Source organism: Berghia stephanieae, chromosome 5, assembly GCF_034508935.2.
Source record: "Berghia stephanieae isolate SIO BIC M18660-M18661 chromosome 5, UCSD_Bste_1.3, whole genome shotgun sequence".
Classification (NCBI taxonomy): Eukaryota; Metazoa; Mollusca; class Gastropoda; order Nudibranchia; family Aeolidiidae; genus Berghia; species Berghia stephanieae.
In genome coordinates, this window is record NC_088364.1 from 67090435 (window position 1) to 67115434 (window position 25000).

At 35.3% G+C, this 25000-nt stretch overlaps 3 protein-coding genes across 4 annotated transcripts in view; 1 reads left to right on the forward strand and 2 right to left on the reverse strand.

Moving 5' to 3' along the window:
• LOC144973466 (uncharacterized) overlaps positions 1–11789 on the forward strand; it is a 38240-nt gene extending 26451 nt beyond the window's left edge. The window contains exons 24-35 of the mRNA XM_078915939.1: positions 688–805; positions 1545–1625; positions 1969–2078; positions 2957–3070; positions 4108–4269; positions 4789–4917; positions 5564–5694; positions 6611–6748; positions 7223–7346; positions 7895–7991; positions 9233–9343; positions 10430–11789. Coding sequence (XP_078772065.1) covers positions 688–805; positions 1545–1625; positions 1969–2078; positions 2957–3070; positions 4108–4269; positions 4789–4917; positions 5564–5694; positions 6611–6748; positions 7223–7346; positions 7895–7991; positions 9233–9343; positions 10430–10497 — 1383 coding nt within the window. The 3' untranslated portion in view covers positions 10498–11789. The remainder of the gene's footprint in view (positions 1–687; positions 806–1544; positions 1626–1968; positions 2079–2956; positions 3071–4107; positions 4270–4788; positions 4918–5563; positions 5695–6610; positions 6749–7222; positions 7347–7894; positions 7992–9232; positions 9344–10429) is intronic.
• Positions 1–25000, reverse strand: part of LOC144973468 (core histone macro-H2A.1-like) — a 592749-nt gene that overhangs the window by 515941 nt on the left and 51808 nt on the right. The window lies entirely within an intron of this gene.
• LOC144973469 (erlin-2-like) overlaps positions 11761–25000 on the reverse strand; it is a 26917-nt gene continuing 13677 nt past the window's right edge. The window contains exons 11-14 of one of the 2 annotated variants that reach the window (XR_013645548.1): positions 24725–24804; positions 22968–23120; positions 18550–21883; positions 11761–17997 (exon numbers count right to left, since the gene is read on the reverse strand). Coding sequence is in view for 1 of the 2 variants with exons in the window: in XM_078915943.1 (XP_078772069.1) it covers positions 21875–21883; positions 22968–23120; positions 24725–24804 (242 nt within the window). In the remaining variant the exon portion in view is untranslated. Of the gene's footprint in view, positions 21884–22967; positions 23121–24724; positions 24805–25000 lie in introns of both variants that reach the window. The other variant, XM_078915943.1, reaches the window with a different exon arrangement.

Below are 25000 nucleotides of genomic sequence, written 5' to 3' on the forward strand. Positions count from 1 at the left end.
CGTGTTCTCTCTCGTAGCAAGAAATTTATTCTTTATTGCTCTGATAACAGGACATAACTATATCGACCCTTGGCAATTTTAATCTTACCTGGAATAGGCCCCAAAGAAAGCTTTCCTCAGAAAGGGAATTTTCAATCATTTACCAAAAGATGTTTTTTCTCTCCCAGTCCTCAACAAAGAGCAGTTTCTCTCTCTCTGTGATAGTTATATAATTTTAGTTTTGAACCTATCTTGTAAACATTTGAGTGTTTCCTCTTAGTTCTGGTGTATGGATGAATCTTTTATGTGATCGCAAACTAGGTAAATTGATAGTATGATCTTGGAATCTACATCTGTTTCCTATTTGAACCAATTCCACTTTGTCTTGCTTTTTATTGTATGCTTTAAATGAAATTCTTTTGAATTTTTTGACTATTCCATTTTCGTCCTTTTTTCTGGTGCTGATATGATCTGAATGTGTCGCAAGCGCCGTAAATCCTTTAAAAATCAACAAACAACTCTCTCTCTCCCTCTTTTTCTCTCTCTCTCTCTCTCTCTCTCTCTCTCTCTCTCTCTCTCTCTCTCTCTCTCTCTCTCTCTCTCTCTCTCTCTCTCTCTCTCTCTCCTCTCCTCTCCTCTGCTCTCCTCTCTCTCTCTCTCTTATTATCATATCCCTTCTTAAATCATTATTCTTATAATTGTTTGTAGGTTGGTGTTAATATGGACGGGAAAATCCAGGCGATTGAGATGGATCATTATATGGACTGTGGTTGTAACCCGACAGCCATGTGGGAACTATACAAACAATGTAAATACATGGACAGTGGTGAGTCACTTCATCTTTATCGCTTGTCCAATGCGATTAACACAAAATGACGTATAGGGAGTAGGCACTGATGTAAGATAATGATCTGAAACCTTTTAACAGGTGTTAAAATGACTTCACTTTGAACTTCTAAGAACAAATGAGACATCTAAAGATAATTTACTTTAAATAGCTTTATTATTTATTATTGTGTCCTGCCAAATGATCATCCTAACAGAAGAGTCTAAAAGAAGAGATGAGTATCCTAACAGAAGACTCTGCCAGAGGAAATAATGGCAGTACTAAGTCATGAACAATTCCTGGCCATTCTAAGCACATACAACATGGCTCAGACCTTGTTGAGTTGCCAGCATGATGATGTTGGCTGCCCTAACGATGAAGAAGAACCAAAGAATGTAACCCTGGTATCTGTCCATTCATATGAAATTATGGAGTTACCATATTTACTTTTCCGTTTTTAAAACAAATCTTTTTGCTTTCGACCAAGATTAACTCACTCAATCCTAGAGATTTTTTGCTATTTTTCAAAATTGGAAAAAAATGTATTTAGAGCATGTTCATAGATATTTTTATTCAACTATCATTAACATGTAAAAATTAAAAAACATTAGCTTTGATACTATGCGTATAATTTGTCTCAGAAAAATGTAATAAATAGGCACGGGGTAAAATACAGATATAATCGATGTTAGGGTTGAGTGAGTTAAGTTTGTTTTTCGTTTTGTCTGATCTTGTTTAGCCTACTACATTCCACATTGGAAGATAAGACCATATCCGATGATGACAAATAAGCAATGTGCATCCCCTGTCAGAGCTCCTGGTAAGTGGGGAATTCTATGAAATATGTGCTAAAGAACTTGCTAAAGAATGATAATAATGATGACGATGATGATGATAATAATAATAATAATATTAATAATAACATTGACAGTAATGGTGATGATGATGATGATGATGATGATGATGATGATAATAATAATATTAATAATAATAATAATAATAATAATAATAATGATAATAATAATGATAATAATAATAATGATAATGATAATAATTATAAAATTGATAATAATGATGATGATGATAACAATATAAAATAAATGAATCATTGCCTATTGCAAAGTGTTTAAAAAATCATTGCCCCCAACTTCATGTGTTCACAGGCGGTGCCCCAGCTGCTTTGATTGTCGAGACTGTAATGGAACATGCGGCAAAAGCTGTCAACATGCATCCTGTTGTTTTCAAGGAGATTAACCTTATAAGCAAAAACCAGGTGACCCATTTATACAAAATGCCTGCCTGTCTATCACAAAGTACTTTCAACCAGATCTAACAGACCCAGCTCCCCAATCACTGCTGGGTAGACAGAGGGGTCAGAAAAAATATCCACTTCATCCAAGATTGATCTCAGACCCTGTGAAGTGAGTGTTCAACCAACTGTGCTACCAAATTACTACCAGATGCTTTTGAAATAACAGGTGTAGAAAATTTGAGAGTACTAGTTGTGGAGTGTTTTAGTCTTTTGAGCATTGTTACCGTACTTGTATGCCAAATCCAAATCCGACTGGTCTGTCCTTGAGTAAAATTTGCCTTGCTTTGTTTTGAAACGCTTGTGCATTGTTATGAAATGCTTGTCATTGTTATGAAATGCTTGTCATTGTTATGAAACGCTTGTGCATTGTTATGAAATGCTTGTCATTGTTATGAAATGCTTGTGCATTGTTATGAAATGCTTGTCATTGTTATGAAACGCTTGTGCATTGTTATGAAACGCTTGTGTATTGTTATGAAATGCTTGTCATTGTTATGAAATGCTTGTCATTGTTATGAAACGCTTGTGCATGTTATGAAATGCTTGTGTATTGTTATGAAATGCTTGTCATTGTTATGAAACGCTTGTGCATTGTTATGAAACGCTTGTGTATTGTTATGAAATGCTTGTCATTGTTATGAAACGCTTGTGCATTGTTATAAAATATTGTGCATTGTTATGAAAAAGATTTTTTTTACCCCCCCCCCCCCCCCTTCTGTCTATCTATCGGCTTCATAGGCCTTTTGGCTCTGAAGGACTTTTAAAAAAATGTTATGCTATTGTTGATTTTGTGACTTTCATCATTCACGTTTATATTTTTGTTTATTTGTTCCCTGTAGGTGGATCACTCTGGCTATGACATGAAGAACTGTCAGATGAAGGAATGTTGGCAACGCCTGAAGGCTGTGGCTGAAGTGGACAGGAGAATGGAACAAGTCTCTGTCTTCAATCAGGTATTCAAAAAAAAACATTGAATGATAGAATAGATATGCCCATTTACATTTGCTTTTGGAATCTACATCTGTTTCCTATTTGAACCAATTCCCCATTGTCTTACCTTTTCTTGGGTGCTTTAATTGTAATTCTAGAACTTATTACTATCCCATTTTCTTCCTTTTTGATATGACCTTCATGTGTTGCAAGCACTGTAAACCCTTAAAATCAAAACAAACAAGCCAAAGTTACAGAAGACGGAGTTTATCCATACTTGTGTGACCCAGTGGGTCAGCGGTATGGTGTCTCATCTTGAAACAAAAGTAAAATGATGTTAAGGATGATCAGTGGCAGACGGGTGACAATCACTGTGGAAAATTCCGGTTCCGCTATTGTGGCTTTGGGTAAGACACTCAACGCACACTACCCCATTTGACTCAGGTGCGAACGAGTGCCTGACTATAGGCAGTGATGGATTATGTAAGAGTGTCAGATAAAAAGGATGCCCAACAAAATGGAAATACGGGTCCATATGGCCTGCTGGAGGAATGAATGAAATAATGTGAAGCACATTGAGCATGGGAAAATCCGTGGAAATGTGCTATATAAATGTCCATATTTAATTTTGGAGACACCAAATTGTTTTCCCAGTTTACCAAGACATCTTCACATAGACCAAATATTGGAACGAATCAATCGTCCATCGTCAGTGAAAAAGGAAGAGAATAAACTGTAGAAGTAGTCCTTCAGAGCCATTAGGCCCATGACGCTGGAGTTTATCCCAGTTTCTATAACATGAAGTGGGCAATAGTGATCGCTTGCTATCCTTTGGATAGGACACTAGTCTATCGCAAATTACTTTCCACCAGATCTAACAGACCCAGCGGCTACCCAATCATGGCTGGATGGATAGGGGGGGGGGGGGGTCAGAAAGAAAAAATCTCTTTACGTGTGAAGCAAGTGCTCTACTAACTGAGCTCTCAGAACCACAAGAATATTCTGTGAATTTGTAATAAAGACATTGAAATCTTGTTTGATTTGATTGGGTTTTTTTCAGGACAATCTTTGGAAGAAACGGGGCCTTACAATGACAGGACTCAAATATGGAATAATGAAGTTTGGGGCGACTCAAGGTGTCCATGTGTCCATCTATGCCAAGGATGGAACTGTTTGTGTCTTTACATCTGGTGTGGAAATGGGGCAAGGTCTTTACACTAAGGTATTGTCGGTCCTTTATTGTTACTTCTGCTAATTCTAAACCGGGTAATAATGATAATAATAATAATAATAATCAAATGTATCGTAAGCTTTATTTTAATTAACTAAAACAGACGATGTGGCTGTTTTGGATTTCCTCTATGTCAACAAAACATGAGGAATAATACACTAAAGACGAATGAGAGAATGAGGATGGTGTTTAAAACAAAATCATCACACTTGTTACAATGCAACCAATAATTTTATCATTCTCATTTCTTGTGTATATCACAAAATTTGAAGAATTTTTTTTTGTTTTGTTACCGTTATAAAAAAACTTGACACTGTGTTCTAGAGCTCATTTTGTTGAACAATATTATGTATAGAATGTTTTCCTTGCTTTTCTGTTTGAGTAAGAAAAATCTGTTTTTGTGTGAAGTTTTGGGGAAAATTCTGAAAATCGCTGGTAAGGAGAGAGTTATCTCCTTATGGTAAACGAAACTAATTTAAAAGTTTCTGTTTTTATCTCAATCCAATTCAGGTATCTCAGGCTGTGGCCCATACTCTCAGGATTCCCTTGGACCTTGTCAAAGTCAGGCCCAATCAAAATGGCATCATCCCCAACCCAGGTCCAACAGGGGGCAGTGCTGCGAGTGAGACAGCAACACAGGTAAATATCTATGGTTATGTTTTCATCGAAAATTTATATCCTATGTTCAAATATATAAACACATTTATCTTGTGCAGTTCCAGTCTCACCATACTCAATGCCCTTCAGCAGGCCATATAATAATAATAATAATGATATGTCTTTATTGTCCTCAATAAGTTTGAGGTCTTGTGGTATGACATTTGCCTTCAGAAGGGAGGGTCTAGAGTTTGAGTCTCCCTCTGAACAGTACAGATAGGAGACTAGTCTATCACAATCGCAAAGTACTTTCCACCAGATCTAAAAGATCCAACTACTCAATCACTGTTAGGTGGAGAGGGGTCAGAAATAAAAAAAATCTCGAGTTCACCAGGATCAAGCTTGGTCCCTTTGCATGTGAAGTGAGTGCTCTCTATCTGGACCCCCTTGGAAAATTCTCTTTATTGACATTCTCAGAAGAAGAAAAAATCTCGATTTTACCCAAGATAGATCTTGGTCCCTTTGGGTGTGATGCGTGTCTCTACCAACTGAGCTGTCGGGACCCCCAAAAGTGAAATGAAAACAGGAAAAAAAAAGGCAATAGGAATTAGATAATGGGAATAATAATAATGATGAGTATAACATTCATGATAATGATAATAATAATAATGGAAAATATCTCAACCAGGCAGCTGTTCAAGCTTGCAGGATTCTGACTGAACGAATGCGACCAATCTATAACAAGTATCCTCATCTGGACTGGAAAGGACTGTGTGCCCAGTGTGTTAGGAGTCAGATTGATCTTCAAGCAAAGTTTCTGTACGTATGATTGATTTTCAAGCAAAGTTTCTGTACGTATGATTGATTTTCAAGCAAAGTTTCTGTACGTATGATTGATTTTCAAGCAAAGTTTCTGTACGTATGCTGGTTACAAATCTAGAATTTTTCCACTTTATATGCTTTAAAAAATAACTTTCTTATTAACTTATTAAGACTTATTTTTAAATATTAACGTAAATGTGCAGGGGGGGGGGGGTGTCCTTGATAGCTCAGTTTAAAGCACTCACTTCACACGCAATGGGACTGGGATCGATTCCAGATGAAGTCGAGGGTTTTTTCCGACACCCCTGTCCAACCAACAGTGATGGGGTAGCTGGGTCTATCAGATCTATTGGAAGTACTCTGTGATAGACCAGTGTCCTGTTCAAAGGGTAAAAGCAATTAATTGAAGATAGATAAGTTATTTCTTTAAAATTTTCATTAATTATTTTATATTCACGTTCAAACAGTTGACTGTTATTTGTAAGTTGTCAGTTAGTTTTTACTAAGCCATTTTCTTTCCCTAAGAACTGTACAGCTTGGCTTCAAACAGTGCCAGAAACATAATACAGATATGCAAGTGTGTGTATGGAACACTGCTTGACTAAACAAGAGAGAAAAATACAATTTAAAAAATATCAGTCTTCCTCAACTTCCCCAGTCGAGGTAGACTGATTTTTTGGGATATTTTTCTTTTTCTTGCCTTTTTCGTCCTTGCTTTGTCTGGTACTGTTTTGCACATACTTTTTCAGATCTTTATCTTATACCAGTGCCTGCTCCCTAATTGTCACAGAAGCTTAATAACATTACTTTCCATTATTTGATAACAGTTTTATGCATCCATTTCTATTTTCTATTTCCATACATAGTTCTTGCACTTGTCCCAATTTCACTTTATCTTTTAATTATTTTATAGTCAATTTCCTCCAGAAGATGGCAATAAATTGTTCAGCTATTTCGTGTATGCTGCAGCAGTCATTGAAACAGAAGTGGATATTCTGACTGGAGAATCACAGATACTCAGGGTGGATTTCATGGGGGATTTTGGTGAGAGGTAAACAAATAAATGAATTCAATTCTTTTCAAAGCTTTCTAACTGACTATTTTCAGAATTTTTCCCAAAATGTCATACAAAAAACACGAACGAAATGTCATACAATAAAACACAAACAAAATGTCATACAATAAAACACAAATGAAATGTCATACAATAAAACACAAACGAAATGTCATTCACAAAACACAAAAATTAATTTTTTTCCAACTCCAACTCCAAGACAATAAATACTACTTGAGCTTTTATATAGCGCAATATCCACTAAATATGCTTAAAGTGCTTTACAAGGGGTCCCTGGCTAACAGCAACAACATGTAGGACAGGACAAGATGCCTGTTAGGCGATATTAAAAGAAATTTTCGGACAGAGACAACGCTGTTAACAGCCAGGTATTCATTTTACACCTGAGTACAGTTAGAGGACTCAACCTCAACCAGAGATTAAATGTAATATATTTTAATTGTATTCCAGTTTGAATCCGTCCATCGATATCGGCCAAATCGAGGGTGCTTTTGTCATGGGACTGGGCTGTTTTCTATCCGAAGACACCATCTTTGATGATAAAACAGGAGCTGTATTGAATGCTGGCACATGGGTAATAATATTCATTTTTTTCTTAGACGAAACTATGTCTCGCTTTTTCATAAAGCTAGAGACATTGAATGAAATGGTGCATGCAAGAGATAAGTGTATATAGATCAAGTAAAATCAAGGGTTCTAATCCCAACCTGTGTATTTACAAGTCAATAAAAGGTTTGAGAGGTTTATTATTCGCATTTTTCATTTTTGTTTTTGTTGTAGTCTGGATCTCTAGATCGGTTTCTTTACAAGAATATGAATATTAATTTCCTCTTAACAGCTTGTAATAGAGGGTATTGAATTATTTCCTCTACTTCATCATCATCATCAACATCATCATCGTCATTATCATCCTCATCTTCACCATCACCAATACTACTATCATTAACAATAAACTACACCATCAAAACCAACAATGTCGTTGCTAACAAGTCGATTGTGTGTGTGTTTGTGTGCGTGTGTATGTGTGTATATATATATATATATATTAATATATATATATATATATATATATATATATATATATATATATATTAATATATATATATATATCTACATTGACAGGAATACAAGCCACCAACAAGTAAAGACATTCCCATTGACTGGAGAATTCACCTCCTACCAGACAATCCTAATCCCTCAGGCGCTTTAGGTGCTAAAGGTAATCTTGCTTAAATCTAAAACCACTTCAAACAATAACTCACAAACTGCAATCCCATTGAACCCTAAGAGTCTTGAGTGTTTCCCGTTGTCTTCAGCATGAAGTTTTTTTTTAAAGTGTCAAATAAAGTATGCTTTGCATATGGAAATATGAGCCATTAAGCTCATTGGAGCCAGAGTTTATCCCTGTCTTTGTTGTGTGAAACACAGATAATAGCTATTGCTTGCTACCCTTTAGATAGGACGCTAGTCTATCGCAATCGCAAAGTACTTTCCACCAGATCTAAAAGATCCAACTATACTCAATCACTGTTATGTGAAGAGGGGGTCGGAAATTATTTTAATCTCGACTTCACCAGGATCAAGCTTGGTCCCTTTGCATGTGAAGTGAGTGCTCTCCATCTGGACCCCCTATGGGTGTCTTGTGCTCTAACGAAGGTTGAGCTATCAGCACCTTCTTCAGTGTTGAAGATGCAACAGTATGGATTGAATCGGATTGGATCAAATCCACCAAACTTACTGTTTGAATTGATTATACAGGCATTTCAGCTGAAGAATAATCATTTTAATCCTCATCAAACACGTTTATTGGTTTATCATAGAGAGTAGTAGTGGAATCTTTTAATCATTTTATAGAAAGCTCTGATACATAAAATGTAAACACTGTAAACCGAGGAAAGTAATATATACAAAAAAATAAATAAATAAATAAAACTAATTTTTTTATTTATTTTTTTTTTTTGCTTTGTTTTCTTTAAAAAAATAAAAAATTTTGGTTTGTTTGTTCGGTCTTGTGCAATGATACTCGCCTTCTGACCAAAAGGTCCAGGGTTTGAGCGGCACGTAATTGAGTATTTATAAAAGGCTCTTTAATTACATTCCCTCACTGTACTCATGTGTTAAATAAGAACCTGGCCATTAACAGCGTTGTCTCTGTCGAAAAAAAAAAATTACATTGTCTAACAGGCATCATGTGTCATCCTACATGTTAAGTATGCTGTTGGCTTGTTCCCCTTATAAAGTCCTTTGAGCATGTTTAGTGGATATACTATATAAATGCTTTAATTTCTTTTTTGTTTAAAACTCTTTCCTCCATAAAATATTATTTTAACTTAGTCTTAAGAGGCTTTTAATTCAAATTTTTGGCATCCTGTTTAACATTATATGTTACTAGATTGAACCTGTAGGTCACGCTTTTGGATAAATAAATAATTTATTTTTTTTTAATGTTTTTATTACCAGCTGTAGGTGAACCGCCACTTTGTTTGTCTGTTGGTGCCTTATTTGCCATCAAAGCAGCTGTACTGTCTGCCCGCAAGGATTTGTTTGGAATAGATGACTTCATGAACACTGGTGAGGAAAAGTTGGAAGAGAGAGAGAGAGAGAGAGAGAGAGAGAGAGAGAGAGAGAGAGAGAGAGAGAGAGAGAGAGAGAGAGCAGAATAAAAAGAAAATTTACTCTCTCAGAGGAGGATAAAATCAAGCTTACAATTGCCTCCCTAACAGAGAAGAATACCAGTCAGGTCCAGGCATGAACTTTCCAGGTATCGGTTCCCTCAACAACTATTGACGCTAAGATCTTGGCTAATTTCACAAAATAAAAACAATAAATATTGATAACCTGAATCACAGATTTCTGACCTAATCAAATACCTACACCCCTTAATTTTTTTTATATCCCCAGTTTGCCATGTGGACTATTCCCATTTTTTTCACAACTGTTGCCTGTTAGGCATCCTTTTTGTACCTGCATTCAATATCACCCATCCATACCTTAACCACTCCAAAATACTACTCACTTTTGTCACAGTAGGAGACATTCTATTGCTGAGCCTTTTTAAACCAATTAAAACAATAGATAGGTTAAGCAGATCATATGCGGGTCACAGAAATGTTTACATTGTGACGTCCAATCAAAAATCCTGGCTGGGGTTACTGACCTCCCATAGTGGGTAGGGAGGTCCTTGCTGTGTCTTCTATCCCCCTGTATCTGTTTTCCAATTTCTTTCTGTCTTTGTCTTGAAATGAGACTTAATTTTGTCCTGTCTTTGGCTGGGAGGAAAACGGTCAAATGTATAGTTTTGGGAGATGATATTTTTTTCCTTGTAAATCATCTCTCTCTCTTATGTACTGTTATTTTTTTCATATTTAACATATGATTTGTAAACATTTGAGTGTATTCCTCTTAGTGGGATCTTGTGCTGGTGTCTTGATGAAACTTTCAGGTAATCTCAAGCTAAGTACACTGATAGTGTGCTCTTGGAAGCTACATCTGTTTCCTATTTGACCCATTCCCTGCTTTTTGTCTCCTGTCCTTTTCATTGTACATCTAGAATGTTTTTACTATCCAAATTTCTTCCTTTTTACTGGCGCTGATATGAAATATGTTTCAAGCTCTCTAATATCTAATTTCCTCTCTCTCTCTCTTTTACCCAATCAGTTGCACCTTACACCGTGGAAAAAGTTCAACAGAATGTTGGATTGGACATTGATCATCTATCTGTGTAACAGTCATGATTTGTCAGCCATCTGCAAACATACAGCTAATCCTCCTGTTATCATTACTTCCATCATGAACATTGTGATCAAAATTGCATGTTGTGTTGTAATCGATGGCACAATGGTGGTACGGTGTCATGTCTTACCACAAAAGTCAAGCAATGTTATTTATATATTCAGATTATGTAAGTATGTCAAACAGAAGGCCTAGGAGTCAGATGAATAACTTTTCAGGAAGATTTTACCCGAGCCGGAAATTCTTGAAGTGGGCCAAATACTCAGATTTTTTGGCAAAAGCTGGAAAAGTGTCCAAATTGTAAATTATCTGCCACAGTCTCTTGGGGTATAGAGGGTTTGGTTTATTTTGGGTTTTCTTTGCTTTAGTTTTTGTTTTAAAGAGTTTTACAGTGCTTGCAACACATTTAGGTCATGTCAACACCAGTAAAAAGGAATAAAATGGGATAGTAAAAAAAAATGAATCTAGATTTACAATTAAAAGCACCCAAGAAAAAGTAAGACAAAAGAAGACAGAAGTAGATTCCCAGAACACACTATCAGTGTACTTGGGGTAAGATCATCTAAGCTCTCATCCATACATAGGGCACAGGGTACAACTATGAGGAATACACTCAAACGTTTAGGTTTTCTTTAGATTGTTAAATTCTTTGATGGTTTGTTTGGGAAAACACCTCCAGCTGCTCTTCCTGAGATCTCCACCTAACTGAACTGGGAACTTAATATGTGGCCTGTCATTTCAATCTGGTATTGTGTTGATGTGAACCAGACACTGAAAATTTAATCAAAGTTCTAAAATAAATATAAACTGGAGCTTTTATATAGTGCAATATCCACTAAACATGCTCAAAGCGCTTTACAGAGGGTCCCTGACCAACAGCAACACATAACATGTAGAACGAGACATGATGCCTGTTAGACGATATTACAATTGTTTTTCAGACAGAGATAACGGTATTAGGGGCCAGGTACTCATTTTACACCAGAGTACGGTGAGAGAATGTGAAACTATGCCCCAAGCAATGCTCGAACCCAGGACCTTCTGATCCAAAAGCGAGTGTCACACCACATAGCCTCACAAGATAAAAATTTACGTTAAATTGGAAGTGTTTTTATCATTAGAAATGGGTAGTCTCTTATAATAGTAGCTTTGTAATTCTGATCATTTGACTTTATATTTAATTTTTTTGTCTCCTGTTCACACGATACCAGATTTGAAGAAATGAACAAAAAAAAGACAAAACAAAACAAACAAGAGAACACAAAGCATCATAATTTATTGAGTAACAAGGATGGATATAAAAACATTGTTGGCAGATTAATGAATTAATAAGCAAAGCGTATACCAGGAAAAGGAATAAAGAAGACAAATACCACGTCAGAGTAACAGATAACGCAAAACAACCCTTTTGATTACAATTTCAGTTTGTTATTTTTTTCCCCGACAATTAATATTTGGCCATATTTGATTCATGATTCAAACTGCAACTGTGTGTGTGGAATTCATTATCTACCAACACAGTGCAAGCTTAATGCATTAAGACTGTAGTCGAAAGGAAAACATAACCAATCCTCTTCGACTAAGCAAACTACACCGGTAATTACTATCGAAACTATGTGTATAAGTAAAACACTCACTAGCTCTACCCACCATCTATCGCACCAACACACAAAACTGTAACCTTAAACATCGATGAGCAACTATCACACAATTGACAATTAATCTAAAAACAGTAACAGAGAAAAGAGAGGCCAGTTTCATTTTGTTCTATTGCTTGTTAACAACTAGCAATGTTTGTTGAAACAGGCTTGAAGGTGTGTTGCAAATCCCAATTTTTAAAAAAATCCACTGGTTAATTTATCTATGTAAAGCAATTTGTGGAGACGGCATAAAGCGTGATAGAAATGCTCTTATTATTTATTTATTAGTTATGGGACGTGATAAAAACTTTTAAGTTTTGATATTATTTTTTTTTTAAAGACACAGAATTAAAGTTTTGTCTTAATAAACAATACGAAATGATCTCACCATTACTGCTTTCCGTTCATTGACTTTTGCATTGTAACAAACACATCTAAATCTAAACTGAGAGTTGTTGCAACATTAAATTGAATGTCCATGTATTATGTCTAAACATGCTTGTAAGCAAGCAATTGAAAGGTATGAAAAAAAGTATTCAGTAATGCAATAAAAGGCAAGAGACTGCATAAATCACATCTCAATTGTTAGTATTTGTCAAGAGGATAATAGGTGGTAGAGTACTCGCCGGATTCTAGCATGTTCTCTGGAGAAGCCAAAAAGCCTGTTTGAATCCAAGCGCGTCCAAATCTGATGTATGATTTTTTTGTTTGCAACACATTTAGGTCATATCAACACCAGTAAAAAGGAAGAAATTGGGTAGTAAAAACATGCTAGTTTTACAATAAAAAGGACTTGAGGTAAAAGTAAGACATAGGGGAAATGGTTCAAATAGGGAACAGATGTAGATTCCAAGAGCAAGCTGTGTGTACATGGTTTGAGATCACCTAAAAGTCTCACCCAGACACTAGCACAAGATCCTACTAAGAGGAATACACTCAAATGTTTACAAATCATATGTTTAAAATAAAAAAAAACAACAGTACATAAGAGAGATGATTTACAAGGAAAAAATGTATAATCTCCCAAAACTATAGTACATTCAACTAATTCCCTCCCAGCCAAGGACTCCGGCCTGGGTCAAGACAAAACTAAGTAATCTGATTCAAGGCAAAGACAGAAAGCAAGTTGGAAAACAAATATAGAGGGATAGAAGACACAGTAAGTACCTCCCTGTCCACGTTGGGAGGTCGGGGAGCCCTACGCAGCCAAAATCTGATACTCTTGGGAGGTAATGCCTTATTATAAAGATAAAATTTCGGTCATCCAGCTCCAGTGTGCTTTATTGGAGTGTGTGCTGGAGTTTGCCCTGCCAGAATCCAGTGAGTACCCAATACTTTCGTTGTCTCCATTAATAGTCACCTTTCCCGTACCAAAAAGAGAAAACATGACACTTCAAATTGGAATTGTGGCATGTCTTTATTGTCAATTCCAAAATAGAACTAAAGATTCATCATGTCAAGGATATTCAAATCAATCTTTGTTTTCAAAATTTTTCAGTTTAGTGATAGTTTGGAATTAAACAAAAGTGACCAAGTGTTTGATACAATAACAATAAGAGAGATAGAGAAAAAATGCTTTTTCAAATGGTTTTCTGTTTATCATCTTTTGCTTGCATTTTTTTTTTTTTTTAGCTGTTTTCAGTTTCACTGGTTTTTACTTTATTTCCTGAACCAATTTAATGCTTCTTTCAAACCTCCTTGCTAATCCACCATGATTTGCATCCAATGCACTTCTTCAAATTACTTCAAAAAGTCCTTGTTAATCCCTTTTGTAAATCGGCCCTTTGTCATTTATTGCTTTCCATGTTTGTTTTAAGAGCTTATACGGAGCTTTCAAAACTTTTACGTCATTTCAGTGTCAAGGCATGGTGGGAATAGTAATTTGCTTTGCTTACACCGAAAAAAAAACCCCATCTGTTTACAACATGGTTATATAGACAAATATGAACTGTTTACAGCTTTTATTCAAAACATACATTATAAAAGGTATCCATTAATATAATAAAACAATTGTTCTTATTTATAAATTCTTAATCTGAAACATCAAGTCTGTTAATAAAATAAAAATGAATCAAACTCCTCTTCAATAAATAATTCATGTGAATCTACATCATATTACTATTTTAAATCATATTTATTTTCATTTTAAAACGGTTACGAATCAAGACACAAAAAAAATATAATTCAGTGTAATATGATATGTAATATATGTGTATCTAGTATTTGATTATAGAGGTTATACGGTACTTCATTTCAGCACCAGAAATGGTTGGATGTTATGATAGTAAAAAGATTATTGATCAAGATTTACCCACCCTTGCAAACACTCAGAAAAAAAGTAGAGAAAATAATACGAACAATAAATGTGGCTTGTATATATTGAAACTGTACAAAACAAACGTTTTTCCGGCCATCAACCTTCTTTAAGACAAAACATGCTTTTTCTCATCATTCTTTTGCCTTTTTCTCATCATTCTTTTGCATGTTTTGTCTGTACGAAAAGGGACAAGGGCCGAAACATCATTTACATAGTATGTTTCATTATATGTGAGATACATTTACTCTATATTTTCTTAACATCTTTACTAGCACACTTAGGCACCTTTAGTTTTTAGTTTCATTAGCCCAGGAAAAAAGTAAGGCAATGAGGGGGGGGGGGAGATTCAAATTGAGCAGAAGTAGATCCCGAGAGATATCTACCTGCTTATCAACTTAGAGATGATTAAGAATGTCTTATCCAGCCACAGGCACAAAATCCCTGCCAAAAGAGATACACTATGTCTTCATACCAAAGACTATTTAATAAGATTGACACACAAAGATACTACAATAAGGGTAGTAAAAAAACAAAAACAAACCAATCAAGATATGAATGTTTCTCTTTATTGGGGTAAGGATCCCAGAAAGGGCCTGGGAAAGACCAAAAAGTCTAATTTTGTACCAAATGAAGAAAGCTATATGGAAAACAAAATACTTTACTCTTGACGAAACAGATTTTTTTTTTTCATTTTGGCCAGAAAACTTATACCATTAACTCGCTCCTAACACCAACTATCTCCGTGCCCCTAACACCGACTTTCTCTGTATTTCACTGTGGCTACTTTTACCCCATTGTTATTTATATTTTTATGTAAGACAAATTATGGTCACATTATTAAGACCATTGTTTTAAATTTTTGCATATTTGTAGTTGAACAAAACAAAAATCATGCCAATTTACTTTAAATTTTACCAAACATATCTTGGGTAGATTGGACAGCGCGGAGATAGGGAGCTAGGCTTGAGTGAGTTAATATCAATCAAATGAAACTACTCGCAAAGTTTAACTTTAAAAGAAGTGTCGGGTTTGAGACTTTTTGACGGGTCGGGAGTCATTTTGATTGTTCAAAATATAAACTTTTTTTATGATCAAAATTTTTTAAAAGGTCAAATTTTTAAAAAAATGTTTTGTCAAAGTATAGAATAGGAAGAGAGCAAGAGTTACCTCTCCAGCCAGAATATATGTAAGATGACATCAACATCAAATACAATATTTTATCAACAAAATCAGTGGTAATGGTTAATGGAAATGACCAAAGGGGACATTTGGAAACAACCAACTCGTCATTGAAGTCATAAAATGGTTACCTGTATGTTGTCTTCTGGAACACTCATTACTACTTTTACATCTTATCAATTTGCTTCCCGTAAACTAGGCTCACGGACATTCCTAGTCTATGGTCAAATAATGAAAGCTTTAATGTAAGAAGAAAAAAAAAGAATGATCTGAATTTGAAATTTCTTTTGACCTTTAACCCCAAACAGTCGGAAAATTTATACATAATTTTGTGTCAGGGTGATGATATTCTCAAATTGTCGACTGTATCAAAACTTAATAACAATATATGCAATGTTCAAGATAAGCTGCTATATTTGCAGAAAAGTGTCTTTCTAACCTCGATACATGAAAAATGGTAACATTGGTGTTCAAAAAGAATAAGATTTAGAGAATAAGTGTACGATTTTAAAATAAAACCCCTCGGTTATCTCATTCCCTGCCGTTGAGTCATGTTGGAAATAAATAATCCTTTTAACAAGTTTGTGTGGGTGAAATAATTTCCACAATCTTGAGGAAAACTTGAAAATAAAATTTTGAGAATTTGATTTCCAGGCAGTTGTGTTCAGATTATTTAAGCTCAGATTTAAGATGAAATTGTTGATTACCTCAAATATAATTATAACTTTGATAACGATTTAAAAAATTGTTTCTTGACTATAGCAACATCAATAAATCATGACAATCATAATAAATGAATGACATAAGAGATAAGTGAAAAAGTCATCGGTTTTTATAAAAAATAATGAGGAATTGATTATGAATATCTGTCTCAGAAAATTTTCTTGATAAGAACGGATTGGCACTTCAGTATTTCTGTGTACCTACATTAAAAAAGAAAAAACCACGAGGACCAGTGTTTATTTTCTCTCTCACACACATATTTCCACATTTCAATCATAGTAAATAACACTATCATTTCACAAGAATAGAAAACCAGTAGATCTTTTACTATCATTACGTCACATTCATCTAAAACAAAATATAATATGGCACTGTATAGACACAGACACAACTTGTGGAAAAAAACATTAATTCTATCACTGTCAATCTTTCATTGTTTACTTTGTTTATAGGGGTTATCTTCATGATATAACACCTAAAAATGTTGTAGAAAATACAAGAAAGAAAATTAGCCTCTTCTTAATCTCAAAATCTCCTTCCTCATTATTCACTTTTAACTAGTTAACTGCTATCTCCGAAAAAACATGCGTTAAAAAATTTGGTCAGAAAACTCGTCATTCAAATACCAATCAATTTAAATAATTTGAGACATGGACTAAGCAAAACGAAATTTGGGATTCAAATCCATATTGTGAGATGCAAAATGCAATGATTTCATTGGTTTTTTTTTTCTCTTTTAAGAGTCAGAGATATGCATGTTTTGTTTTCCATGTTATAATTCTAAGCATAAACAATAATTTTAAAAGATGAGTTTGTGCTCTGTTTCGCTCTTTTTTTATTACTTATTTGGAGAGGATTGACTGACATATTATTAGGACCAAAAAAAGGTTTGAATAAATCCAAAAGTTTAAAGGAGGGGGGGGGGGGGGGGGTTGAACTATATATTAGATCACATCATGAACATGTGCTCGACTGTATAACCCATGTTGGTACATTTTTTCTTTACATACATTGACACAACATGTGGACCAAATATTTGGCAGAGAGAGAGAAGGGGAGATAGCAATGGTAAAATACAAGGTAGTATTAGGATCTCAACTTGGCAAACAAGAATTGCATGTTTTGTATTTATTATGCTCACCATCCATCATTATCATTAACAAAAACAAAACATACAAAGTGCATTTCATTGACATCAAAATTGGTCTGTGAACATGCAAAAGTAAAAGTCATCTAACATGATTCACGGAATTTCCATAGTTATACAAGGCACAGAGTCATGAACAAGTCATTTGTTATTTTCAATAGTCATTGAAAGAAAAATAAGAACAAAAAAAAAAGGAATTCTGGGACCTGGAAACTGGTAATCTTAGTGGGAAATGGAGAAAGAATCATGAAATATAATTGTAATAATTAGAAAAAATAAAATATTTTGCATTAGTAATTTAAATAATTATTAAAAAGCTCGCAGAAAGTGTAAAACGCTCACAGAAACAGTAATCATAACTATCTTCACAAACCCTCTAAATCTTAACAGGGATGCTCCCTTTGCTAAGATAAGCAAAACTTTCTCATAAAGACAGCATATATGAATATATTTTGTGCAAAGCTTCTCTTCATTAAATGATATCAGCCTTTGTTTGTTTTTGTTTTTAAGGGTTTTACGGCGCTTGCAACACATCAAGGTCATATAAGCGCCAGTAAAAAGGAAGTAAATGGGATAGTAAAAAGTTCTAGAATTACAATTAAAGCACCAAAGAAAAGGTGAGACAAAGGGGAATTGGTTCAAATAGGTAACAGATGTAGATTCCAAGAGCACACCGTCAAAGTACTTAGTTTGAGATCACCTAAAAGTCTCATCCAGACACAAGCACATGCCCGAACTAAGAGGAATACACTCAAATGTTTACAAATTATATAATATAATATGCAAACTAAACATAATACAATGCATAACAGAGAGATGATTTACAAGGAAAAAAAGATCATCTCCCAAAACAATAACTATGCATTTGACTGTTTCCCTCCCAGCCAGGGATCCAGCCAGGGCCAGGACAAAACCAAGTAATCTCATTCCAAGACAAAGACAGAAAGCATGTTGGAAAATAGATATAAGGGAATAGAAGACACAGTATGTACCTCCCTGCCCGCTATGGGAGGTCAGGATCCCCACCCAGGATATCAGCCTTAAATCATAGAAAAGGACACACATCCATCTAGCTTCCCCTCAACTCTTGCATTTAAACAATCAAAGCTTTCATCTTTTAAAAAGTCAACTCAACAACACCATCCAAGAAAATTTCAAAAAGTCGGTTTACCAGCTTTAGCCGGAAAAAGGGCATCCCTAGTTAAGTATTTTAATTTTACGATGCATGTGTGTAATTTCCTTTTTTTTAAAAAAGAATAGAAAAACATTATCCATGGTAATAACTCAAAGCTCATAAAAGAAAAAAAAAAAGCCCAGTGCTATTGAGCCCATAGAGCCAATAGCAACTCACCAACACTGACCAAGGTCAGCTAGAAAATTTCAAAAAGCCAGTTTCCCAGCTTTAGTCGGAAAAAGGGCATCCCTAGTTAAGCATTTTAATTTTACGATACATATGCATAGTTTCCTTTTTTTTTAAAAAGAAAAAGAAAAACAGTATCCATGGTAATAATGGTTCTAAAGAAATAGCTCATAAAAAAAAGTCCAGTGCCATTGGGCCCATAGAGCAGGAGTTTATCCCAGTTTCTATATCATGAAACAGACAATAGCAACTTACCAGCACTGACCAAAGTCAGCTAGAAAATTTCAAAAAGCCAGTTTCTCTGCTTTAGCAGGAAAAAAAGGGCATTCCAAATTAAGCATTTTAATTTTACAATGCATATGTATAATTTCATTAAAAGAAAAACAACACAGTACCCATGGTAATACTTCTAAACAAATAGCTCATTAAAAAGAAGAAAAAAATTCCTTCAAAGCCATTGGGTCCATAGAGCCGAAGTTTATCACGGTTTCTGTAGCGTGAAATGGGCAATAGCAATTGCTTGCTATCCTTTGGATAGGATGCGAGTCTATTGCAAAGTACTTTCCACCAAATCTAATAGAGTCAGCTACCCATTCACTGTAGGGTGGACAGGGGGGTCAGAAAAAATCTCTACAGCACCCGGGATCAATCTTGGTCCCTGTGCTCTACCAAATGAACTATCGGGACTCCACTCCCCCAAAAAATAGCTCATGCTTAAATCAAAATGCTAAATTCAGTCAAACATTTTTCTATGTTACCTTAGTGCGAGAATGCAATGAAATAAAAAGGAAAGGTACCCGATAATTTACCTAGGATTTCATTTGCAAAAACATGTCAATGTAAACAAGGGCGCCAGCACTGATTGGTTTCAGAAACTTGAAGCCATCAGAGCGTAGTGTGAAAAATATACTCTACTGACAATGTCTTGACACTCAGCAGATCAATCATCATTCATTCTCATATTGCCCAAACACTGGGGTCAGCACGGTCTATTCATCATGTATGGACAAATAAATTACATATTGATGTACAGTAAAACCTCATTATTATACCCTCACATTTGAGACCTTCACAAAATGGTCATTGTAATGAGCAGTAGTCCTCTAGAACCATTAGGCCGGAGTTTATTCCCATTTCTTTGGGTAAGACACGAGTCTATCGCAAAGTATTTTCCACAAGATCTAATAGAACCAGCTGCTCAATTATGATTGGGTTAACAGGGGGGGGGGGGGGTAAGAAAATAATCTCGGCTTCAACCGAGATTGGTCTCGGTCCCTTGCGTGTGAAGCGAGTGCTCTACCAACTGAGCTATTCAGACTCCCTAGTAATGAGTGGGCAGATTAACAAAGTGTTATGAATTTTAATATCATAATTAAACCAATAGAATAGCTAAGGAGGCCGTGGAGGGGGGGGGGGGGGGGGGCAATATTGTGAGGTTTCGTTACATCAACAAAAAGAATATAACAGAAATAAATAAATGCGAAGCCACACAACCAAACAGCTTTTCAATTACAACCACAAACCTGCCTACCTTGATAGAAAAAAATTGAACAACTACAAATTTTGGGATTCATCTACAGAGTGAGCAAAATAGCTACTCACAGTCAATAAGTTGTGTGACATATTTCTTTGTTTTTAGGGTTTTACGATGCTTGTGACATATTTAGGTCATATCAACGCCAGTAAAAAGGAAGAAAATGGGATAGTCAAAGAAATCTAGACTTACAGTTAAAGCATCTAAGAAAAACTAAGAGAAATGGTACAAATAGGGACCAGAAGCAGATTCCAAGAGCATGGCGTAAGGATTTAGCGATGCTATTTCAAGTTTGCTGATGTAATTGGTTGCTAACAAAGTTAAAATTTAATGACTAGTGACTATTATTTTCCTCTTCGAAACTGAATGTTGAAACTTTCAAGTAAAGATATGAAAACGTGTGTATGAAACGGTGACAAAGAAGAGAGAAAAATACGGGGAAAAAAATCATCCTGCTTCGACTAGGGATTGAACCCCAGACCTCCTGCAGGACATCTGATGCTCGATCCCCAGTCAAAGCAGGCTGAATTTTTGGGATGTTTTTTTCTTCTTCTTGTATCTTTCTCTCTTGCTTTGCCTGGCACTGTTTCATACACACGTTTTCATATCTTTATCTTACACCGGTGCCCAGTTCCAAATTTATCACTTTTAAATTTTCAAGTAAGCAGGTAAGTATGCAATCAGAGCTTAGACAACAAAAAGGGAAATACTGATCAAGTTCATGGGTGCCATTTTCAGGGATATCCCGGAATTCCAGGGTACAGATTTTCCAGATTGTGTCCCAAATCCTCATAACGGATCCGGGGCATAATAAAGTTATGAAGTCGTCAATTTTGTTATCATCCTCTATGGTCAATCAACCAAGTTTGTGCGTCTGATTAGTTCCTTCAAAGCATATGCAGTTGATTTCAGATGATGATATTATATTTTATAAAGGAGGGGGAGGGGGGGGGGGGGGGGGGGGCAACATGGCACCCATGATCAAGTTCACATTTATAAACTCAATCAAGCATATTCATATTATTTATTTATTTATTTATTCATTAATTTATCTATTTATGGGTAATATCTTTATAATAAAGAAGATGCTGATCAATTTATTGTGTCCCACGGAGCCATACAAACCATTCAGAACTTGATATAAAACCTAATACCAATGCTTATTTATAATTCATACAGTAAATTATATTTGATTTTTAGTTGAGCAAAAAGGACAATCCAAATACATAAATAACAATAAAACAACTATTTTTTTTTCATAGGCATTACAGTAATATCAAAACAGGAAATGAAAAAAAATAAAATTCAATCTCATCTTTCTCTGAAATAATGAGGAGGAAATTGGAATTATTTCTGGGAAATAATTAAGCGACCAGTTAGCATTACTTCTGTACAACGTGTTCATCTCACAATCAAAGTAACAGGGTATTCGTACATAGCTCTAGCACTCATTCAACACCAGTCAACTGTTCACTTTTTCTGAAAGAAATAAAGTAAATACCAAGTTCAATAAAAATTAAAAGTCAATCAACTCGAAAAATTATATTAATAAAGCTTATACTTAAACTTTTTGTTACGCTAAATGTATTTGAAGATGAAATCTCTAAATCTACAGAACATTGCACTAAAAATATGAGAGAGAGAGAGAGAGATGTTTTGTTTTTTGTTTTTAATGGTTTTACAGCGCTAGCAACACATTAAGGTCATATCAGCGCCAGTAAAAAGGAAGAAAATGGGATAGTAAAAAGTTCTAGAATTACAATTAAAGCACCCAAGAAAAAGTAAGACATAGGGGAATTTGGGAACAAATAGGGATCAGATGTAGATTCCAAGAGCACACTATCAAAGTACTAAGTATGAGATCACCTAAAAGTCACAACCAGACACAAGCACAGGTCCCCACTAAGAGGAATACACTCAAATGTTTACAAATCATATATAATACATAAACAAAACATAATACAGTGCATAACAGAGAGATGATTTACAAGGAAAAAAATATCATCTCCCAAAACTAACTATACATTTGACTGTTTCCCTCTCAGCCAGGGTATCGGGGCCAGGGCCAGGACAAAACCAAGTAATCTCATTCCAAGACAAAGACAGAAAGCATGTTGGAAAACAGACATAGGGGGATAGAAGACATAGAATGTACCTCCCTGCCTACTATGGGAGGTAAGGATCCCCAGAGAGAGAGAAAGCGATTGTATAGTTCGATTCCAAGGGTGCCAATTTTCTGTATATTTATGGAATTCAGTATGTTATAAAATCTCAGTATATTTTCCAATTACCTGCTAAACGGATAAAAAGTAAGCACATAACGTCTTTTTACTGGAGTTCAGCACTCAGATAGAGGTCTGTCTATGTGTTAGTGTAAAAGTTCAGTAAATTTTTGCCTCCTTAATTGGCAACCCTGCAATTCCAGTGTCACCTGCTCAGCTTGATGTCCATCCCAAAATTGCAGAGTGTGATGGAATTCAACGTGCTAGAATCCAACGAATATGGTACCAATTTTTAAGGTCTTTGCATTTAATCAACAACAACGTGATTCTGCTGTACCAACCTGTGATTTCCCTTCCACTGTCGACGGACTTGCCGACTGTAAGGTGGGCGAGTCTAAAAACACATTGGGAAGACTGTTGCCGAAGTAGATCTTGGTGTTGGTTCCAATGGACTTGTACTTGAGCATTTCCAGATATTCTCGGGTCAACATAAGCTAAATGCACAAAAAAGAAGCAAAAAGCAAAAATGCAGTGATTGTAATAAAAAAAATAATTCTAAAAGATTAAATCTAGAATAACATTTTAAAACATTGGCTATACAAATTACAGCCTGGTACACAAAGGCTATAGGGATCTCGATAGCTCAGTTAGTAGAGCACTTGCTTCACATGCAAAGGGACCGAGATCAATGTCGGATGAAGTTGAAATTTTTTTCCAAACCCCCTCCCTGTCCACCCAGCAGTGATTGGATAGATGGGTCTCTTAGATCTGGTGTTCTATCCAAAGGGTACTAATCAATTGCTACTGTCCATTTCACGATATAGACACTGGAATAAACTGCGACTTTATGGGCCCTAATGGCTCTAAAGGACTACAACTACACAAAGACAATTCTCTGACATCCAAGTGTGTAATGATAAAGGAGCAATAAGATAACTTGAATTAAAGGACAGCAGAGGAAGCACCAGAAAATAGCTGTTGTTTCTTTTCCAAAGCAAAAAGAAAACGAAAACATTATTTACTTCATATTACAATCCAGAAAGAAAATTATAAGAAAAAACAAAGCCTGTCTTGACAGGGGACTGAAGAGGTGATCTTACCAGTAATCAGTAGGAGCCGAAATTTATCCCAGTTTCTATAGCGTGAAACGGACAATAGTAATTGCTTGCTGCCCTTTGGATAGGATAGGACACTAGTTTATCCCAAAGTACTTTCTGTTTCTAACAGACCCAGCTATCCAATCACTGCTGGGGGTCAGAAAAAAATCTCAACTGCACCCGGGATCGATCTCGGCCCCTTTGCGTGCGAAGAGTGTGCTCTATCGACTGAGCTACCAGTAATCATTAAGTCTATGCTTTATTCTCCAGTCGAGGCAGGCTCTTTTTTTTTTTTTTTTCTTCTCGCATTCATCTTACACCAGTGCCTGCTCGTAAATTTTTACTTAATGAAGATGTAAGTACAAATTTGAATTTAATTATAGATTCACACGATTTTTAAAAAGTCATGCAAATCATACAAATCAAAGCCTGAAGAATTAGTCAGGGCCCTGATAGCTCATTTGAAACAGCACTCGTTTAACAAGCAAAGGGATCACGATTGATTGGGAGAAGTCGAGATTTTATTTTGACCCCCATGTCTACCCAGCAGTGATTGGCTAGCTGGATCCATTAGATCTGGTGGAAAGTATTTTACAAAAGACTAGTGTCCTATCCAAAGGGTGGCAAGCAATTGATATTGTCCGTTTCACGCTATAAAAACCATGGTAAACTCTGGCTCCATGGGCTTAAAGGCTTTGAAGGACTTTCTGTATATTTAGCAGTTGATACTCAAGATGGTTTTATTAGTATTATTATTTTTAAAAATTCCTTTTATTCTCCCTAACAGGAATTTTTTATCAGATGGAGACAACGCTGTTAACAGCCAGGTACTAATTTTACATCTGAATATGGTGAGAGAATGTTCGAGCCTTTTCTAAGGACTCAAATATGAGCCAATCAGAGCGCGAAACTCAAACCTAGGACCTTCCACAAGATCACATAGCCGCACAAAATAGAGAGACGTACAAAATTTAGGGAAAAACAATGACAATTTAACATACCTTATTTGCATCAGCCTCCATTTTGAATTTGTAAAAGTCAGCATCAGCCTTGGCCTTCTCCTTAGCAAGATGTGTAGAATCTAGTCAAAAGGGGAGAGCATTCAAAGATTTTTTAAAAATAAGAAAAAGGAAAAGAAATAAATACATAAATAAATAATATGTAGTAAATACAGTGTAGTGTTTAGTCAAAAGGGGAGAGCATTCAAAAATTGAAAAAAAAAATTATAATAAAAAAATAAAGATAATGTAGCTACAATTCTAAAGCAAATCAAACAG